The sequence below is a fragment of the Salmo salar genome, chromosome ssa04, assembly GCF_905237065.1.
Source record: "Salmo salar chromosome ssa04, Ssal_v3.1, whole genome shotgun sequence".
Taxonomy (NCBI): Eukaryota; Metazoa; Chordata; class Actinopteri; order Salmoniformes; family Salmonidae; genus Salmo; species Salmo salar.
In genome coordinates, this window is record NC_059445.1 from 9832648 (window position 1) to 9852359 (window position 19712).

Below are 19712 nucleotides of genomic sequence, written 5' to 3' on the forward strand. Positions count from 1 at the left end.
CCAGCTGGTCCCAGGGAGCCAGAACTGCTTACAGTGTCCTTTCAGTCCCCATTTCCATTAGGCAGACATAAAATGGGGGGGAAAGGTATCATATTTAGTTTCTGTGATGAACGGTGTACCATCAAACTGACATAAATATACCTCACTGTGACTATTTCCCCTCCTTTGGTCCATTCCAATACTCTCCGCACCCCATTCACCCCCCCCGTTCTTTCCAAAACACTCCAGGGAGAAGTGAAACCTGGGCTTTCAACAAATATATTAAAAAGACTTGAGACAGTGCCTCAGAAATACTGCGGCCCTCAGCGCTCTGGGGTCTCGCGCCAACACTCGCAGGGGCGATTTGGAGAGCGGGCCGTGATGCCGCCGGGGCGAGCTAGCAGAATGCAAAGTTGCTGCTTCGCCGCTTTACCCCATTTGGGCTCAATAAGATCTTCCGCCCCCCACAGTTTCCGCCTGAGGGAGGTCACAGAAAGATCATATTTTCTCACAGCCAGACAAGGCGCTATTTCTCTCCACTAGTCCCCAACGTGCAGCTAGCGAACTAGCAGGGCCGCCTGCCTGCCTGCCTGCCACCCTGCATTAACACAGCACAGAGAAATGAAGGGAGACTAGCTAGGAAAGAAGGAAGGGGAGGCATGTACAGCTGTTGTAGAAACAAGAGGGTAGTAGTGGAGTTTTATACATATACATGTGTATCAATGGGAAGCACATATTGAGAGACACGGACTCTGCCACTATGGCTTGTAGATTGAAAATACTTTAGCATAGGCCTATGTTATCACAAATTGCCTGGTGCCAGATCCATTTGTGCCCTTGCCAATCCATTACTGTCATTGTCAAACCAAGTATGACAATGAGTGACAAGGAGTTGGCATGACAGCACAAACAGACAGACTGGAATTCAGGCTAGCAAACAGACAGTTGTGAGTTCAAATGAAGTACAGTCAGGCACATGTAGCTTGAATTCTAATTAACATTCATTATTAATAGGTAGTGCTAAGCGATTAACCAACATTGTTTTTTTTTCTTCAGATTACTAAACAACTAATTGACCTCCATAGTAGAGGTCAACCGATTATGATTTTTCAGCGCCGATACCGATTATTGGAGGACCCGAAAAAGCCGATGCCGATTAATCAGCCTTTTTTATTTATTTATTTGTAATAATGACAATTACAACAATACTGAATGAACACTTATTTGAACTTAATATAATACATCAATAAAATCAATTTAGCCTCAAATAAATAATGAAACATGTTCAATTTTATTTAAATAATGCAAAAACAAAGTGTTGGAGAAGAAAGTAAAAGTGCAATATGTGCCATGTAAAAAAGCTAACGTTTAAGTTCCTTGCTCAGAACATGAGAACATATGAAAGCTGGTGGTTCCTTTTAACATGAGTCTTCAATATTCCCAGGTAAGATGTTTTAGGTTGTAGTTATTATAGGAATTATAGGACTATTTCTCTCTATACGATTTGTATTTCATATACCTTTGACTATTGGATGTTCTTATAGGCACTTTAGTATTGCCAGGGTAACAGTATAGCTTCCGTCCCTCTCCTCGTTCCTACCTGGGCTTGAACCAGGAACACATCGACAACAGCCACCCTCGAAGCAGCGTTACCCATGTAGAGGAAGGGAAAAAACTACTCCAAGTCTCAGAGCGAGTGACGTTTGAAACTCTATTAGCGCGCACCCGCTAACTAGCTAGCCGTTTAACATCGGTTACAGCAGCCTAATCTCAGGAGTAGATAGGCTTGAAGTCATAAACAGCGCAATGCATTGCGAAGGGCTGCTGGCAAAACGCAGTAAAGTGCTGTTTTGAATGAATGCTTACGAGCCTGCTGGTGCCTACCACCGCTCAGTCAGACTGCTCTATCAAATCATAGACTTAATTATAACATAATAACACACAGAAATACGAGCCTTTGGTCATTAATATGGTCGAACCCGGAAACTATCATCTCAAAAACAAAACGTTATTCCTGTTACATTGCACAACCTTCAGTGTTATGTCATAATTATGTAAAATTCCGACAAATTACCCAAAGTGTTGCATATACCCTGACTGCGTGCAATGAACGCAAAATGACACAATTTCACCTGGTCAATATTGCCTGCTTACATGGATTTCTTTTAGCTAAATATGCAGGTTTAAAAATATATACTTCTGTGTATTGATTTTAAGAAAGGCATTGATGTTTATGGTTAGGTACAGTTGTGCAACGATTGTGCTTTTTTCGCAAATGCGCTTTTGTTAAATCCTCCCCGTTTGGTGAAGTCGGCTGTCTTTGATACGAAGAAATAGTCTTCACAGTTTGCAACGAGCCAGGCGGCCCAAACTGCTGCATATACCCTGACTCTGTTTGCAAGAGAAGTGATACATTTTCACTAGTTAAAAGAAATGCATGTTAGCGGGCAATATTAACTAAATATGCAGGTTTAAAAATATGTACTTGTGTATTGATTTTAAGAAAGGCATTGATGTTTATGGTTGGAGCAACGTGTACCTAAGCGATTATATGCAATGCAGGACAGGCTAGATAAACTAGTAATATCATCAACCACGTGTAGTTAACTAGTGATTATGATTGATTGATTGTTTTTTATAAGATAAGTTTAATGCTAGCTAGCAACTTACCTTAGCTTCTTACTGCATTTGCGTAACCTCGTGGAGTGCAATGTAAAGCAGGTGGTTAGAGCGTTGGACTAGTTAACCGTAAGGTTGCAAGATTGAATCCATGAGCTGACAAGGTAAAAATCTGTCTTTCTGCCCCTGAACAAGGCAGTTAACCCACTGTTCCTAGGCCATCATTGAAATTAAGAATGTGTTCTTAACCTGTTATGGCTAGGGGGCAGTATTTTCACGGCTGGATAAAAAACGTACCCGATTTAATCTGATTATTACTCCTGCCCAGAAACTAGAATATGCATATAATTATTCGCTTTGGATAGAAAACACTCCAAAGTTTCTAAAACTGTTTGAATGGTGTCTGTGAGTATAACAGAACTCATTTGGCAGGCCAAAACCTGAGAAGATTCTGTACAGGAAGTACCCTGTCTGACCATTTCTTGGCCTTCTTTGTCATCTCTATCCATTACAAAGGATCTCTGCTGTTACGTGACACTTCCTACGGCTCCAATGGGCTCTCAGAGCCCGGGAAAAAGCTGAATGACGTAATTCAAAGCCCTGGCTGAAACACATTATCGCGTTTGTCAAGTGGCCGATCAGGGTACAGTGGGCTTAGGCGCGTGCACTGGCCGCCCCCGTCTTTCTGTTTTTCCCTCTATTTACCGAAACGCAGATTCCCGGTCGGAATATTATCGCTTTTTTACGAGAAAAATGGCATAAAAATTTATTTTAAACAGCGGTTGACATGCTTCGAAGTACGGTAATGAAATATTTAGAAATCTTTTGTCACGAAATGCGCACGACCCTTATTTACCATTCGGATAGTGTCTAGAACGCACGAACAAAACGCCGCAATTTGGATATAACGATGGATTATTTTGGACCAAACCAACATTTGTTATTGAAGTAGCAGTCCTGGGAGTGCATTCTGACGAAGAACATCAAAGGTAATCAAACTTTTCTTATAGTAAATCTGATTTTGGTGATTGCTAAACTTGGTGGGTGTCTAAATAGCTAGCCCTGTGATGCCGGGCTATCTACTGAGAATATTGTAAAATGTGCTTTCACCGAAAAGCTATTTTAAAATCGGACATATCGAGTGCATAGAGGAGTTCTGTATCTATAATTCTTAAAATAATTGTTATGTTTTTTGTGAACGTTTATCGTGAGTAATTTAGTAAATTCACCGGAGGTATGCTAGTTCTGAACGTCACATGCTAATGTAAAAAAGCTGTTTTTTGATATAAATATGAACTTGATTGAACAAAACATGCATGCATTGTATAACATAATGTCCTAGGGTTGTCATCTGATGAGGATCATCAAAGGTTAGTGCTGCATTTAGCTATGGTTTTGTTTTTTGAGATATTATATGCTAGCTTGAAAAATGGGTAGTCTCATTATTTCTGGCTGGGTACTCTGCTGACATAATCTAATGTTTTGCTTTCGCTGTAAAGCCTTTTTGAAATCGGACAGTGTGGTTAGATTAACGAGAGTCTTGTCTTTAAAATGCTGTAAAATAGTAATATGTTTGAAAAATTTAAGTTTTCGGATTTTAGAGAAATTTGTTTTTCGCGCCACGCCCATCATTGGATATTGGAGCAGGTGTTCCGCTAGCGGAACATCTAGATGTAAGAGGTTAACTGACTTGCCTAGTTAAATAAAGGTCTAAAAAATATATATATATATATATATATATATATATATATATATATGCCAAATCGGCGTCCAAAAATACCGATTTCCAATTGTTATGAAAACTTGAAATCAGCCCTAATTAATCGCCCATTCCGATTAAAATCGGTCGACCTCTACTCCATAGGTTCAATTTTTTGTATTCCATTTAGTAATTTTTGGGGGAGAGTTCAACTTGCTGTTTCTCTATTGATAAATGAAATCATTCACGAGAGAAATCAAGTCAAGAACTGTGGGATGCTAGGCTGAAGGGAGTTGTAGTTTAATTACACAAATATTCAACCTAGTTCAGTGCAGAAACGTGGTAAATAACTACAATGACCATAATCCATTGTGCCTTTTTTTCACGGCTCGGATAGAGATGGACCAGAGAGGAAGAGGCGAAGTGAGAGGTTTCACTCTCGCCAAAATTTGTGCAAAATAAGCCTAATGCGTTTCTATGGGCTTATTTTGGACCTAAGCTTGTCGCCTGCTTTCCCACCAAAGACACCCATTGCTAGGGCGGAGACGTGAGCATCTCGTCATTATATACAGTTCTCTGGAAAGATACACTTTTACGCCTGCTACGTTACACTTTTACGCCTGCTCTTCCTCCCGGGGAAGGACTGCCCATTCCATGATCTCGCCATCACGGTTGACAACTCCATAGTGTCCTCCTCCCAGAGTGCTAAGAACCTTGGAGTGACCCTGGACAACACCCGGTCGTTCTCCACTAACATCAAGGCGGTGACCCGATCCTGTAGGTTCATGCTCTACAACATTCGCAGAGTACGACCCTGCCTTACACAGGAAGCGGCGCAGGTCCTAATCCAGGCACTTGTCATCTCCCGTCTGGATTACTGCAACTCGCTGTTGGCTGGAATCCCTGCCTGTGCCATTAAACCCCTACAACTCATCCAGAACGCCGCAGCCCGTCTGGTGTTCAACCTTCCCAAGTTCTCTCACGTCACCCCGCTCCTCCGCTCTCTCCACTGGCTTCCTGTTGAAGCTCGCATCCGCTACAAGACCATGGTGCTTGCCTACGGAGCTGTGAAGGGAACGGCACCTCCGTACCTTCAGGCTCTGATCAGGCCCTACACCCAAACAAGGGCACTGCGTTCATCCACCTCTGGCCTGCTCGCCTCCCTACCTCTGAGGAAGCACAGTTCCCGCTCAGCCCAGTCAAAACTGTTCGCTGCTCTGGCACCCCAATGGTGGAACAAGCTCCCTCACGACGCCAGGACAGCGGAGTCAATCACCACCTTCCGGAGTCACCTGAAACCCCACCTCTTTAAGGAATACCTGGGATAGGATAAAGTAATCCTTCTAACCCCCCCTAAAGATTTAGATGCACTATTGTAAAGTGGTTGTTCCACTGGATATCATAAGGTGAATCCACCAATTTGTAAGTCGCAAAATGTAAATGTAATGTACACAGACCGCATGAGATAGTAATGTACATGATGACCAGAGGGACAGAGACAGTTCGGGAAAGTATTGCCTCATCTACTTTGAAGAACTAGTAAAATGATCGTCAGACAGCTCTGCAGCATACTTAGGCAGGCTAGCCTAGCTAAATAGCATGACTAAAGACAGTACAGTATGGGGAGTAGATAACATTAGATGGTCTGGCTGGCTGACTGTTACTGCCTGAGCAGAGATGATGACTTTAAGGAATGAAAAATAGTCAAATAAAACAAAGTCATATAAACATCTGAAATAGAGATAATCTGAAGTACCAAAATAGGCCAATAGATGTTAAAATTCCCCCCCAAATTGAAAATCACCAATATTCTGGCAGTTTACTGATCAACATCAAAAGTTTCCCATAACATACCCTCCCTTTACAACCTTAGCTGGGAGGAAAAGGTGGAGCCTGGCGCAGCCCTATTGGATTGAAAAGCATCGCTATTGGGCCTATAAAGTTACTCTGGGAAAACAAAAACAAGTGATGGCACAAAAACAGTGATGCTGTGCTTTACCCCAATCCCCAGCTGGTCCCGGGGAGCCAGAACTGCTTACAGTGTCCTTTCAGTCCCCATTGCCATTAGGCAGACATAAAATGGGCGGGAAAGGTATCATATTTATTTTCTGTGATGAACGGTGTACCATCAAACTGACATAAATATACCTCACTGTGACTATTTCCCCTCCTTTGGTCCATTCCAATACTCTCCGCACCCCATTCACCCCCCCCGTTCTTTCCAAAACACTCCAGGGAGAAGTGAAACCTGGGCTTTCAACAAATATATTAAAAAGACTTTTGAGACAGTGCCTCAGAAATACTGCGGCCCTCAGCGCTCTGGGGTCTCGCGCCAACACTCGCAGGGGCGATTTAGAGAGCGGGCCGGGATGCCGCCGGGGCGAGCTAGCAGAATGCAAAGTTGCTGCTTCGCCGCTTTACCCCATTTGGGCTCAATAAGATCTTCCGCCCCCCACAGTTTCCGCCTGAGGGAGGTCACAGAAAGATCATATTTTCTCACAGCCAGACAAGGCGCTATTTCTCTCCACTAGTCCCCAACGTGCAGCTAGCGAACTAGCAGGGCCGCCTGCCTGCCTGCCTGCCACCCTGCATTAACACAGCACAGAGAAATGAAGGGAGACTAGCTAGGAAAGAAGGAAGGGGAGGCATGTACAGCTGTTGTAGAAACAAGAGGGTAGTAGTGGAGTTTTATACATATACATGTGTATCAATGGGAAGCACATATTGAGAGACATGGACTCTGCCACTATGGCTTGTAGATTGAAAATACTTTAGCATAGGCCTATGTTATCACAAATTGCCTGGTGCCAGATCCATTTGTGCCCTTGCCAATCCATTACTGTCATTGTCAAACCAAGTATGACAATGAGTGACAAGGAGTTGGCATGACAGCACAAACAGACAGACTGGAATTCAGGCTAGCAAACAGACAGTTGTGAGTTCAAATGAAGTACAGTCAGGCACATGTAGCTTGAATTCTAATTAACATTCATTATTAATAGGTAGTGCTAAGCGATTAACCAACATTGTTTTTTTTTCTTCAGATTACTAAACAACTAATTGACCTCCATAGTAGAGGTCAACCGATTATGATTTTTCAGCGCCGATACCGATTATTGGAGGACCCGAAAAAGCCGATGCCGATTAATCGGCCTTTTTTATTTATTTATTTGTAATAATGACAATTACAACAATACTGAATGAACACTTATTTGAACTTAATATAATACATCAATAAAATCAATTTAGCCTCAAATAAATAATGAAACATGTTCAATTTTATTTAAATAATGCAAAAACAAAGTGTTGGAGAAGAAAGTAAAAGTGCAATATGTGCCATGTAAAAAAGCTAACGTTTAAGTTCCTTGCTCAGAAATGAGAACATATGAAAGCTGGTGGTTCCTTTTAACATGAGTCTTCAATATTCCCAGGTAAGATGTTTTAGGTTGTAGTTATTATAGGAATTATAGGACTATTTCTCTCTATACGATTTGTATTTCATATACCTTTGACTATTGGATGTTCTTATAGGCACTTTAGTATTGCCAGTCTAACAGTATAGCTTCCGTCCCTCTCCTCGCTCCTACCTGGGCTTGAACCAGGAACACATCGACAACAGCCACCCTCGAAGCAGCGTTACCCATGTAGAGGAAGGGAAAAAACTACTCCAAGTCTCAGAGCGAGTGACGTTTGAAACTCTATTAGCGCGCACCCGCTAACTAGCTAGCCGTTTAACATCGGTTACAGCAGCCTAATCTCAGGAGTAGATAGGCTTGAAGTCATAAACAGCGCAATGCATTGCGAAGGGCTGCTGGCAAAACGCAGTAAAGTGCTGTTTTGAATGAATGCTTACGAGCCTGCTGGTGCCTACCACCGCTCAGTCAGACTGCTCTATCAAATCATAGACTTAATTATAACATAATAACACACAGAAATACGAGCCTTTGGTCATTAATATGGTCGAACCCGGAAAAACTATCATCTCAAAAACAAAACGTTATTCCTGTTACATTGCACAACCTTCAGTGTTATGTCATAATTATGTAAAATTCCGACAAATTACCCAAAGTGTTGCATATACCCTGACTGCGTGCAATGAACGCAAAATGACACAATTTCACCTGGTCAATATTGCCTGCTTACATGGATTTCTTTTAGCTAAATATGCAGGTTTAAAAATATATACTTCTGTGTATTGATTTTAAGAAAGGCATTGATGTTTATGGTTAGGTACAGTTGTGCAACGATTGTGCTTTTTTCGCAAATGCGCTTTTGTTAAATCCTCCCCGTTTGGTGAAGTCGGCTGTCTTTGATACGAAGAAATAGTCTTCACAGTTTGCAACGAGCCAGGCGGCCCAAACTGCTGCATATACCCTGACTCTGTTTGCAAGAGAAGTGATACATTTTCACTAGTTAAAAGAAATGCATGTTAGCGGGCAATATTAACTAAATATGCAGGTTTAAAAATATGTACTTGTGTATTGATTTTAAGAAAGGCATTGATGTTTATGGTTGGAGCAACGTGTACCTAAGCGATTATATGCAATGCAGGACAGGCTAGATAAACTAGTAATATCATCAACCACGTGTAGTTAACTAGTGATTATGATTGATTGATTGTTTTTTATAAGATAAGTTTAATGCTAGCTAGCAACTTACCTTAGCTTCTTACTGCATTTGCGTAACCTCGTGGAGTGCAATGTAAAGCAGGTGGTTAGAGCGTTGGACTAGTTAACCGTAAGGTTGCAAGATTGAATCCATGAGCTGACAAGGTAAAAATCTGTCTTTCTGCCCCTGAACAAGGCAGTTAACCCACTGTTCCTAGGCCATCATTGAAAATAAGAATGTGTTCTTAACCTGTTATGGCTAGGGGGCAGTATTTTCACGGCTGGATAAAAAACGTACCCGATTTAATCTGATTATTACTCCTGCCCAGAAACTAGAATATGCATATAATTATTCGCTTTGGATAGAAAACACTCCAAAGTTTCTAAAACTGTTTGAATGGTGTCTGTGAGTATAACAGAACTCATTTGGCAGGCCAAAACCTGAGAAGATTCTGTACAGGAAGTACCCTGTCTGACCATTTCTTGGCCTTCTTTGTCATCTCTATCCATTACAAAGGATCTCTGTTGTTACGTGACACTTCCTACGGCTCCAATGGGCTCTCAGAGCCCGGGAAAAAGCTGAATGACGTAATTCAAAGCCCTGGCTGAAACACATTATCGCGTTTGTCAAGTGGCCGATCAGGGTACAGTGGGCTTAGGCGCGTGCACTGGCCGCCCCCGTCTTTCTGTTTTTCCCTCTATTTACCGAAACGCAGATTCCCGGTCGGAATATTATCGCTTTTTTACGAGAAAAATGGCATAAAAATTTATTTTAAACAGCGGTTGACATGCTTCGAAGTACGGTAATGAAATATTTAGAAATCTTTTGTCACGAAATGCGCACGACCCTTATTTACCATTCGGATAGTGTCTAGAACGCAACGAACAAAACGCCGCAATTTGGATATAACGATGGATTATTTTGGACCAAACCAACATTTGTTATTGAAGTAGCAGTCCTGGGAGTGCATTCTGACGAAGAACATCAAAGGTAATCAAACTTTTCTTATAGTAAATCTGATTTTGGTGATTGCTAAACTTGGTGGGTGTCTAAATAGCTAGCCCTGTGATGCCGGGCTATCTACTGAGAATATTGTAAAATGTGCTTTCACCGAAAAGCTATTTTAAAATCGGACATATCGAGTGCATAGAGGAGTTCTGTATCTATAATTCTTAAAATAATTGTTATGTTTTTTGTGAACGTTTATCGTGAGTAATTTAGTAAATTCACCGGAGGTATGCTAGTTCTGAACGTCACATGCTAATGTAAAAAAGCTGTTTTTTGATATAAATATGAACTTGATTGAACAAAACATGCATGCATTGTATAACATAATGTCCTAGGGTTGTCATCTGATGAGGATCATCAAAGGTTAGTGCTGCATTTAGCTATGGTTTTGTTTTTTGAGATATTATATGCTAGCTTGAAAAATGGGTAGTCTCATTATTTCTGGCTGGGTACTCTGCTGACATAATCTAATGTTTTGCTTTCGCTGTAAAGCCTTTTTGAAATCGGACAGTGTGGTTAGATTAACGAGAGTCTTGTCTTTAAAATGCTGTAAAATAGTAATATGTTTGAAAAATTTAAGTTTTCGGATTTTAGAGAAATTTGTTTTTCGCGCCACGCCCATCATTGGATATTGGAGCAGGTGTTCCGCTAGCGGAACATCTAGATGTAAGAGGTTGACTGACTTGCCTAGTTAAATAAAGGTCAAAAAAATATATATATATATATATATATATATATATATATATATATATATATATATATATATATGCCAAATCGGCGTCCAAAAATACCGATTTCCAATTGTTATGAAAACTTGAAATCAGCCCTAATTAATCGCCCATTCCGATTAAAATCGGTCGACCTCTACTCCATAGGTTCAATTTTTTGTATTCCATTTAGTAATTTTTGGGGGAGAGTTCAACTTGCTGTTTCTCTATTGATAAATGAAATCATTCACGAGAGAAATCAAGTCAAGAACTGTGGGATGCTAGGCTGAAGGGAGTTGTAGTTTAATTACACAAATATTCAACCTAGTTCAGTGCAGAAACGTGGTAAATAACTACAATGACCATAATCCATTGTGCCTTTTTTTCACGGCTCGGATAGAGATGGACCAGAGAGGAAGAGGCGAAGTGAGAGGTTTCACTCTCGCCAAAATTTGTGCAAAATAAGCCTAATGCGTTTCTATGGGCTTATTTTGGACCTAAGCTTGTCGCCTGCTTTCCCACCAAAGACACCCATTGCTAGGGCGGAGACGTGAGCATCTCGTCATTATATACAGTTCTCTGGAAAGATACACTTTTACGCCTGCTACGTTACACTTTTACGCCTGCTCTTCCTCCCGGGGAAGGACTGCCCATTCCATGATCTCGCCATCACGGTTGACAACTCCATAGTGTCCTCCTCCCAGAGTGCTAAGAACCTTGGAGTGACCCTGGACAACACCCGGTCGTTCTCCACTAACATCAAGGCGGTGACCCGATCCTGTAGGTTCATGCTCTACAACATTCGCAGAGTACGACCCTGCCTTACACAGGAAGCGGCGCAGGTCCTAATCCAGGCACTTGTCATCTCCCGTCTGGATTACTGCAACTCGCTGTTGGCTGGGCTCCCTGCCTGTGCCATTAAACCCCTACAACTCATCCAGAACGCCGCAGCCGTCTGGTGTTCAACCTTCCCAAGTTCTCTCACGTCACCCCGCTCCTCCGCTCTCTCCACTGGCTTCCTGTTGAAGCTCGCATCCGCTACAAGACCATGGTGCTTGCCTACGGAGCTGTGAAGGGAACGGCACCTCCGTACCTTCAGGCTCTGATCAGGCCCTACACCCAAACAAGGGCACTGCGTTCATCCACCTCTGGCCTGCTCGCCTCCCTACCTCTGAGGAAGCACAGTTCCCGCTCAGCCCAGTCAAAACTGTTCGCTGCTCTGGCACCCCAATGGTGGAACAAGCTCCCTCACGACGCCAGGACAGCGGAGTCAATCACCACCTTCCGGAGTCACCTGAAACCCCACCTCTTTAAGGAATACCTGGGATAGGATAAAGTAATCCTTCTAACCCCCCCCTAAAGATTTAGATGCACTATTGTAAAGTGGTTGTTCCACTGGATATCATAAGGTGAATCCACCAATTTGTAAGTCGCAAAATGTAAATGTAATGTACACAGACCGCATGAGATAGTAATGTACATGATGACCAGAGGGACATGGGGAGTAGATAACATTAGATGGTCTGGCTGGCTGACTGTTACTGCCTGAGCAGAGATGATGACTTTAAGGAATGAAAAATAGTCAAATAAAACAAAGTCATATAAACATCTGAAATAGAGATAATCTGAAGTACCAAAATAGGCCAATAGATGTTAAAATTCCCCCCCAAATTGAAAATCACCAATATTCTGGCAGTTTACTGATCAACATCAAAAGTTTCCCATAACATACCCTCCCTTTACAACCTTAGCTGGGAGGAAAAGGTGGAGCCTGGCGCAGCCCTATTGGATTGAAAAGCATCGCTATTGGGCCTATAAAGTTACTCTGGGAAAACAAAAACAAGTGATGGCACAAAAACAGTGATGCTGTGCTTTACCCCAATCCCCAGCTGGTCCCGGGGAGCCAGAACTGCTTACAGTGTGCTTTCAGTCCCCATTGCCATTAGGCAGACATAAAATGGGCGGGAAAGGTATCATATTTATTTTCTGTGATGAACGGTGTACCATCAAACTGACATAAATATACCACACTGTGACTATTTCCCCTCCTTTGGTCCATTCCAATACTCTCCGCACCCCATTCACCCCCCCCCCCGTTCTTTCCAAAACACTCCAGGGAGAAGTGAAACAATCATTCATTATTTCAGAGTAATTTCTTATTGATGTCTAATGTGGACCTGACAGAGACCATGGAATATTTTCAATGTTTTAGCAATTGAATGTTCAACATTTTTGGCTTTGGGATTTCTATTAAAAAAGCTCTAAAATCATTGTAATGTCATTATTTACTAATACATTTAATGTTTAAAAAATGTGTTGAAACAGAAAACCGTGAATATTTTTTAATAATGGGGGGGGGGTTGGATTTAGCAGCCTAATTAGGAACTACTTTTTCTAATACACACAAAGCAACATTGGTCTTTGTTACATTTAATTGGGATATTCTAGTTCTGGATATTTGTGAATGAAAGCCTGCAGGTTACACAGACAATAATTAAATAGGCCTACTGTGTCAATAGTATTCTATATATGGTTAACTGCATAAGTAATGGTTTGAAAATGCCTCATTCACATCAACCTGGGGTGTAGTCATTAATATTGGACCAATTCAGGGGTACGTGCTCAGTCCCCTCCTGTACTCTCTGTTCACTCATGACTGCACGGCCAGGCCTGATCACCAACAACGGAAGAAAAAAAATAACGGTACCGGAGCGCCAAGTCTAGGTCCAAGAGGCTTCTAAACAGCTTCTAACCCCAAGCTATAAGACTCCTGAACAGCTAATCAAATGACTCCCCTCACTATTTGCATTGCCCACCCTACTGCTACTCTCTGTTATTATCTATGCACAAGTCACTTTAATAACTTTACCCACATGTATACATTACCTCAATTACCTCGACTAACCGGTGCCCCTGCACATTGACTCTGTACCGGTACCCCCTGTATATAGCCTCGCTATTGTTATATATATATATATATATATATATATATATATATATATATTGTATTGTTCTTAAAAATGCATTGTTGGTTAAGGGCTTGTATGCATTTCACTGTAAGGTCTGTTGTATTCGGGGCACATGACAAATACAATTTGATTTGAATTCACCTAGGTCCCTTCGCGTTTCGTTATGTTTGCTTCCGTTTATGAAACAGAATCGGCGTAATGAATACAACCCTGCAGTGTTATGATGACGTAGCCTAGGTATGCCCACTAGAGTTGATCAAAATAGCCTGTCAGAATATAATCTGTGGCTAACAAAAAATGTATACGTTCTGTTAAAACAATCAACTGTATCCAATGCGCCTGTATAATTCCGTATATATCCATTATTGTGAAAAGAGGGAGAACGCGCTGCGATAAATGAAAACATTTCGCGTCATTTGGGACAACGGCCTCGGTCTGTATCTCGGCTCGAGCATCATTCTGGAGACGGGAAAGGTAGCCTATCGCTCTGCTGCACCTTGGTCCAAAATACGCCGAATATTCATACTGTTATGCTTTTGAAACGTGTTTATGTAGAAACGCCGTTACCTCTTTCTTCTTCTGGCCTCCCCCCGAATGCAGGCATAGCAGCAGAATCAACAACAGAGATGCAACCGGCAGGTTGAAAGGGAATCCCGAGGATACAGACGCCATGTTGGAAGATGCTCTCGCTGCGCTACACGTCTCTCTCGAATGTGATTGGCTACTGAAAGGGCCAATCAGGAAGTTTCTGAGAAAGCGTCTTATGGATGTTGTAGTCCATAAATAGAGCTCGCCCGCTTGTAGTCCTAAATCATGAAAATAAATACCTCTACTTCGTTCACCCATTTCTTTGAGGAAAGAATAGGGTTTTGGGATAAATGCCGAAAATAAGGTCTGTGTGTTTAACACAAGCTTAGGAGATCTTATACGTTTTGTTCTATGAGATAATACCAGTCAGTAAACATGACCTTTATGAATTATGAAGCCTTTATGTGCTATATGTGTTTTATCTGAGTACATAAATAATTCAAATTTCACAAAAAGTGACATTAGCTGATGGAGATTATCTCATAGAACAAAATGTATAAAATCTAAGCCTGTGCTTACTACAAACCTTATTCCAAATCAAATGTTATTTGTCACATGCGCCGAATACAACAGGTGTAGACTTTACCGGGAAATACTTACTTATAAGCCCTTACAAGACCTTACGGTCGGATGTCGAGCAGTTGCCATACCTGGCGTTGATGCAACCGGTCAGGATGGTGCAGCTGTAGAACTTGTTGAGGATCTGGGGACCAATGCCAAATCTTTTCAGTCTCCTGAGAGGGTAAAGGTGTTGTCGTGCCCTCTTCACGACTGTCTTGGTGTGTTTGGACCATGACAGTTTGCTGGTGATGTGGACACCAAGGAATTTGAAACTCTTGACCCGTTCCACTACAGCCCCGTCAATGTGAATGGGGTCGTGTTCGGCCCTCCTTTTCCGGTAGTCCATGATCATCTCCTTATTTTCGGCATTTATCCAAAAACCCTCCAAAAACTCAATATTCCCATAAGCTTTGTCTAACGAACCATGGCGGAGTTAGTGCCTACAACAAGACGACATTACTATTGCTCTCTATGAAGCGCATACATTGATGGAATATATGTAATGTGTGTTTCTAGCAAACCCTGGATGATTAAATTATCTAGGGCTAACAATAAGAAAATAAATTAAACAGAGATGGGCATACAAGGATGCCGGGTGCGACGATGAAAGTCCACTCTATCTATAATGTTGGCAAATAACTAATTGAATTTATTTAAATTATAAATCCCTATTAACTGATCATTTTTCATTTAGCCTAATTATTTAAATAACAAATAATAATAATTGTCTGTGTATAACCTAATGCAAACAAACTAAGGAGGCAATGTCAAGCTATTGTGAATTATTTCCCCCGTTGTTTTACCATTCCAATTAATTGCAGCAACAATGCTGAGCAGTTGCCATACCAGGCGGGGATGCAACCGGTCAGGATGCTCTCGATGGTGCAGCTGTAGAACCTTTTGAGGATCTGGGGACCCATGTCAAATCTTTTCAGTCTCCTGAGGGGGAAAAAGTTTTGTCGTGCCCTCTTCACAACTGTCTTGGTATGTTTGGACTATGATAGTTTGTTGGTGATGTGGACACTTAACTTAAGCCTAACTGTAGGATCCATTTGGCCTGCTTATGTGTTCATTTAAGGTGCGTTCCACAGCTGAGGCGAAGCGACGCAACAACCAATGGTTACGTGCCGCTTCGTCGACTGTGTCATCGACTGACAGATTGCTATAACATACAATATGGTGTGGTTAGCTGATAGGTAAAAAAACTATCCAGGCGTTATAAAATCCCCTGCTCAGACGTTTCATGGATCAACCAATGGTTGTGTGGTACGTCGTCGACTGTGTCATCAACTGACATATAACATATGGGGCGTGTTCCTCTGCTCAGGCATTGCTGACGCCTGCCAGATCTTACAACGCCTGGATAGGTATTTTAGGTATCCGCAAACCACATCATATGTTATAGCAATCTGTCAGTTGATGACAGAGTCGATGACGTGGCACTCAACCATTGGTTGATGCGTGCAACGTCTGAGCAGGGAACGCAACCATAATGTTCTTAGCTGATACTTAAAATACCTACCCAGTGATGAGAGCCTACTAGAGGAGTTAAATGCTTTCCATGCTCACTTCAAAGTTTTATTTGTATTCTATTTCACCTTTATTTAACCAGGTAGGGCTAGTTGAGAACAAGTTCTCATTTACAACTGCAACCTGGCCAAGAATAAAGCAAAGCAGTTCGACACATACAACAACACAGAGTTACACACGGAATAAACAAACATACAGTCAATAATACAGTAGAAAAAAAATCGATATACAGTGTGTGCAAATGAGGTAAGATAAGGGAGGTAGGTAAGGCAATAAATAGGCCAGGGTGGCGAAGTAATTACAATATACCAATTAAACACTGGAGTGATTGATGTGCAGAAGATGAATGTGCAAGTAGAGATACTAGGGTGCAAAGGAGCAAGATAAATAAATAAATACAGTATGGGGATGAGGTAGTTGGATGGGCTATATTACAGATGGGCTATGTACAGGTGCAGTGATCTGTGAGCTGCTCTGACAGCTGGTGCTTAAAGCTAGTGAGAGAGATATGAGTCTCCAGCTTCAGTGATTTTTGCAGTTCGTTCCAGTCATTGGCAGCAGAGAACTGGATGGAAAGGCGGCCAAAGTAGTGGCTTTTGGGGTGACTAGTGAGATATACCTGCTGGAGCACGTGCTACGGGTGGGTGCTGCTATGGTGACCAGTGAGCTGAGATAAGGCGGAGCTTTACCTAGCAGAGACTTGTAGATGACCTGGTGCCAGTGGGTTTGGCGACGAGTATGAAGGGCCAGCCAACGAGAGCGTACAGGTCGACATGGTGGGTAGTATATGGGGCTTTGTTGACAAAATGGATGGCACTGTGACAGACTGCATCAAATTTGTTGAGTAGAGTGTTGGAGGCTATTTTGTAAATGACATCGCCGAAGTCGAGGATCGGTAGGATGGTCAGTTTTACGAGGGTATGTTTGGCAGCATGAGTGAAGGATGCTTTGTTGCGAAATAGGAAGCCAATTCTCGATTTAATTTTGGATTGGAGATGCTTAATATGAGACAGGAAGGAGAGTTTACAGTCTAACCAGACACCTAGGTATTTATAGTTGTCCACATATTCTAAGTCAAAACCGTCCAGAGTAGTGATGCTGGACGGGCGGGCAGGTGCGGGCAGCGATCGGTTGAAGAGCATGCATTTAGTTTAACTTGTATTTAAGAGCAGTTGGAGGCAACGGAAGGAGAGTTGTATGGCATTGAAGCTTGTCTAGAGGTTAGTTAACACAGGCTCACTTCAACACCATCATCCCAGACACTGTGGACCCACTCCAATTCGCATACCGCCTCAACAGATCCACAGATGACGCAATCTCTATTGCCTCTCAGGACCCTGGGACAGAACACCTCCCTTTTCAACTGGATCTGTTCACCGACAATGATGAGACAGCCTATATAGAGGAGGTCAGAGACCTATCAGTGTGGTGCCCGGACAACAACCTCTCCCTCAACTTCATCAACACAAAGAAGCTAATCGTGGACTACAGGAAACGGAGGGCCGACCACGCCCCCATCCACATCGACTGGGCTATAGAGGAGCGGGTCGAGAGCTTCAAGTTCTTTGGAGTCCACATCACTAAGGAATTAACATGATCCACACACACCAACACAGTTGTAAAGAAGGCTCAACAATGCCTGTTCCCCCTCAGCAGGCTGAAAATATTTGGCGTGGGTCCTCAGGTCCACAAAAAGTTCTACAGCTGCACCATTGAGAGCATCTTGACTGGCTGCATTACTGCTTGGTATGGCAACTGCTTGGCATCTGACCGCATCTGACCGCAAGGCTCCCTGATGTCCAGGACCTCTGTACCAGGCGGTGTGAGAGGAAGGCCCTAAAAATAGTCAGAATCCAAGTCACAACCGAATCCAAGTCACAAGCGGTACCAATGCATCCAGTCTGGAACTAACAGGACCCTGAACAGCTTCTACCCACAAGCCATAAGACTAATAAATAGTTAAACAAATAGCTACCCAGAATATCTATATTGACCCTCTTTGCACTAACTATTCTGGCTCATCACCAGTGGTGTAAAGTACTTAATAAGTAAAAATACTTTAAAGTACTACTTAAATCGTTTTTTGGGGTATGTGTACTTTACTTTACTATTTATATTTTGGACAACTTTTACTTTTACTTCACTACATTCCTAAAGAAAATAATGTACTTTTTACTCCATACACTTTCCCTGACACCCAATAGTACTAGTTACATTGTGAATGCTTAGCAGGACAGGAAAATGGTCCAATTCATGCACTTATCAAGAGAACATCCCTGGTCATCTCTACTGCCTCTGATCTGATGGACTCACTAAACCAAATGCTTCCTTTGTAAATTAGGTCTGAGTGTTGTAGTGTGTCCTGGCTATCTATAAATAAAATAAAATGTCTGGTTTGCTTAATATAAGGAATTTGAAATGATTTATACTTTTACTTTTGGTACTTAAGAATATTTTAGCAATTGCATTTACTTTTGATACTTAAGTATATTTAAAACCAAATACTTTTAGACTTTTACTTAAGTGGTATTTTACTGTGTGAATTTCACTTTTACTTGAGTTATTTTCTATTAACATTTACATTTTACATTTACGTCATTTAGCAGACGCTCTTATCCAAAGCGACTTACAAAAGGTATCTTTACTTTTACTCAGGTATGACAATTGAGTATTTTTTCCACCACTGCTCATCATGTACGCTGCTGCTACTGTTTATTATCTATCCTGTTGACTGGTCACTTCACCCCTACCTATAGGTACGTATCTACCTCAATTACCTTGTACCCCTGCACATTGACTCGCTACTGGTACCCAGCCTTGTGTATATAACCAAGTTATCACTACTCATTGTGTATTTATTCTTTGTGTTATTATTTTTTTCTATATTTTCTTTCTGCAATCTTGGGTGGCCGTAAGTAATTATTTGACTGTTAGTCTGCACCTGTTGTTTAAAAAGCACGTGACAAATAACATTTGAGAAGAGAAGAGAGACAGAGAGTAAGAGACGATGCGAGAGGCGTTTCATAGGGAATCGCAACTTCAAAAGTAATCTGCATGTCGAATTATTTTTAACGTTACTTTTACCATCCCATTAATTGCAGTGACATTGCTAACAGACACTAACCAGTCATTCGTTTACTATTCCCTCTCCAAAGTGTAAATATTTTGCAGTAGCTGTTCCGCTGTCTACCGATGGAGGACCGTGCTGAATTGAGCACACATGCAGAAGGCAACACTGACTCAGATTTCAAGGAATCTGCTGGATAATGGGGAGATAGATGGGGGATGAATGGATGACTGGACGAAACAGACTAACACAGGGTAAACACAGCGTACTCATCTAGAGAAATACCTCACAATGATGTAGCATTTTGAGGGTGATTGAGGCAATGTAAAATATATGCTAAACCTGAAATATAACAAAAAATTCACAGAATGAATCAG

The 19712-nt window shown here is 41.8% G+C and overlaps 1 protein-coding gene across 1 annotated transcript in view; it reads right to left on the bottom strand.

Annotated features, from left to right (window-relative positions):
- LOC123742415 (tumor suppressor candidate 3) overlaps nucleotides 1-14302 on the bottom strand; it is a 118469-nt gene extending 104167 nt beyond the window's left edge. Inside the window, exon 1 of the mRNA XM_045716436.1 lies at nucleotides 14157-14302. Coding sequence (XP_045572392.1) covers nucleotides 14157-14261 — 105 coding nt within the window. The 5' untranslated portion in view covers nucleotides 14262-14302. The remainder of the gene's footprint in view (nucleotides 1-14156) is intronic.
- Between the last annotated feature and the right edge of the window lie 5410 nt (nucleotides 14303-19712).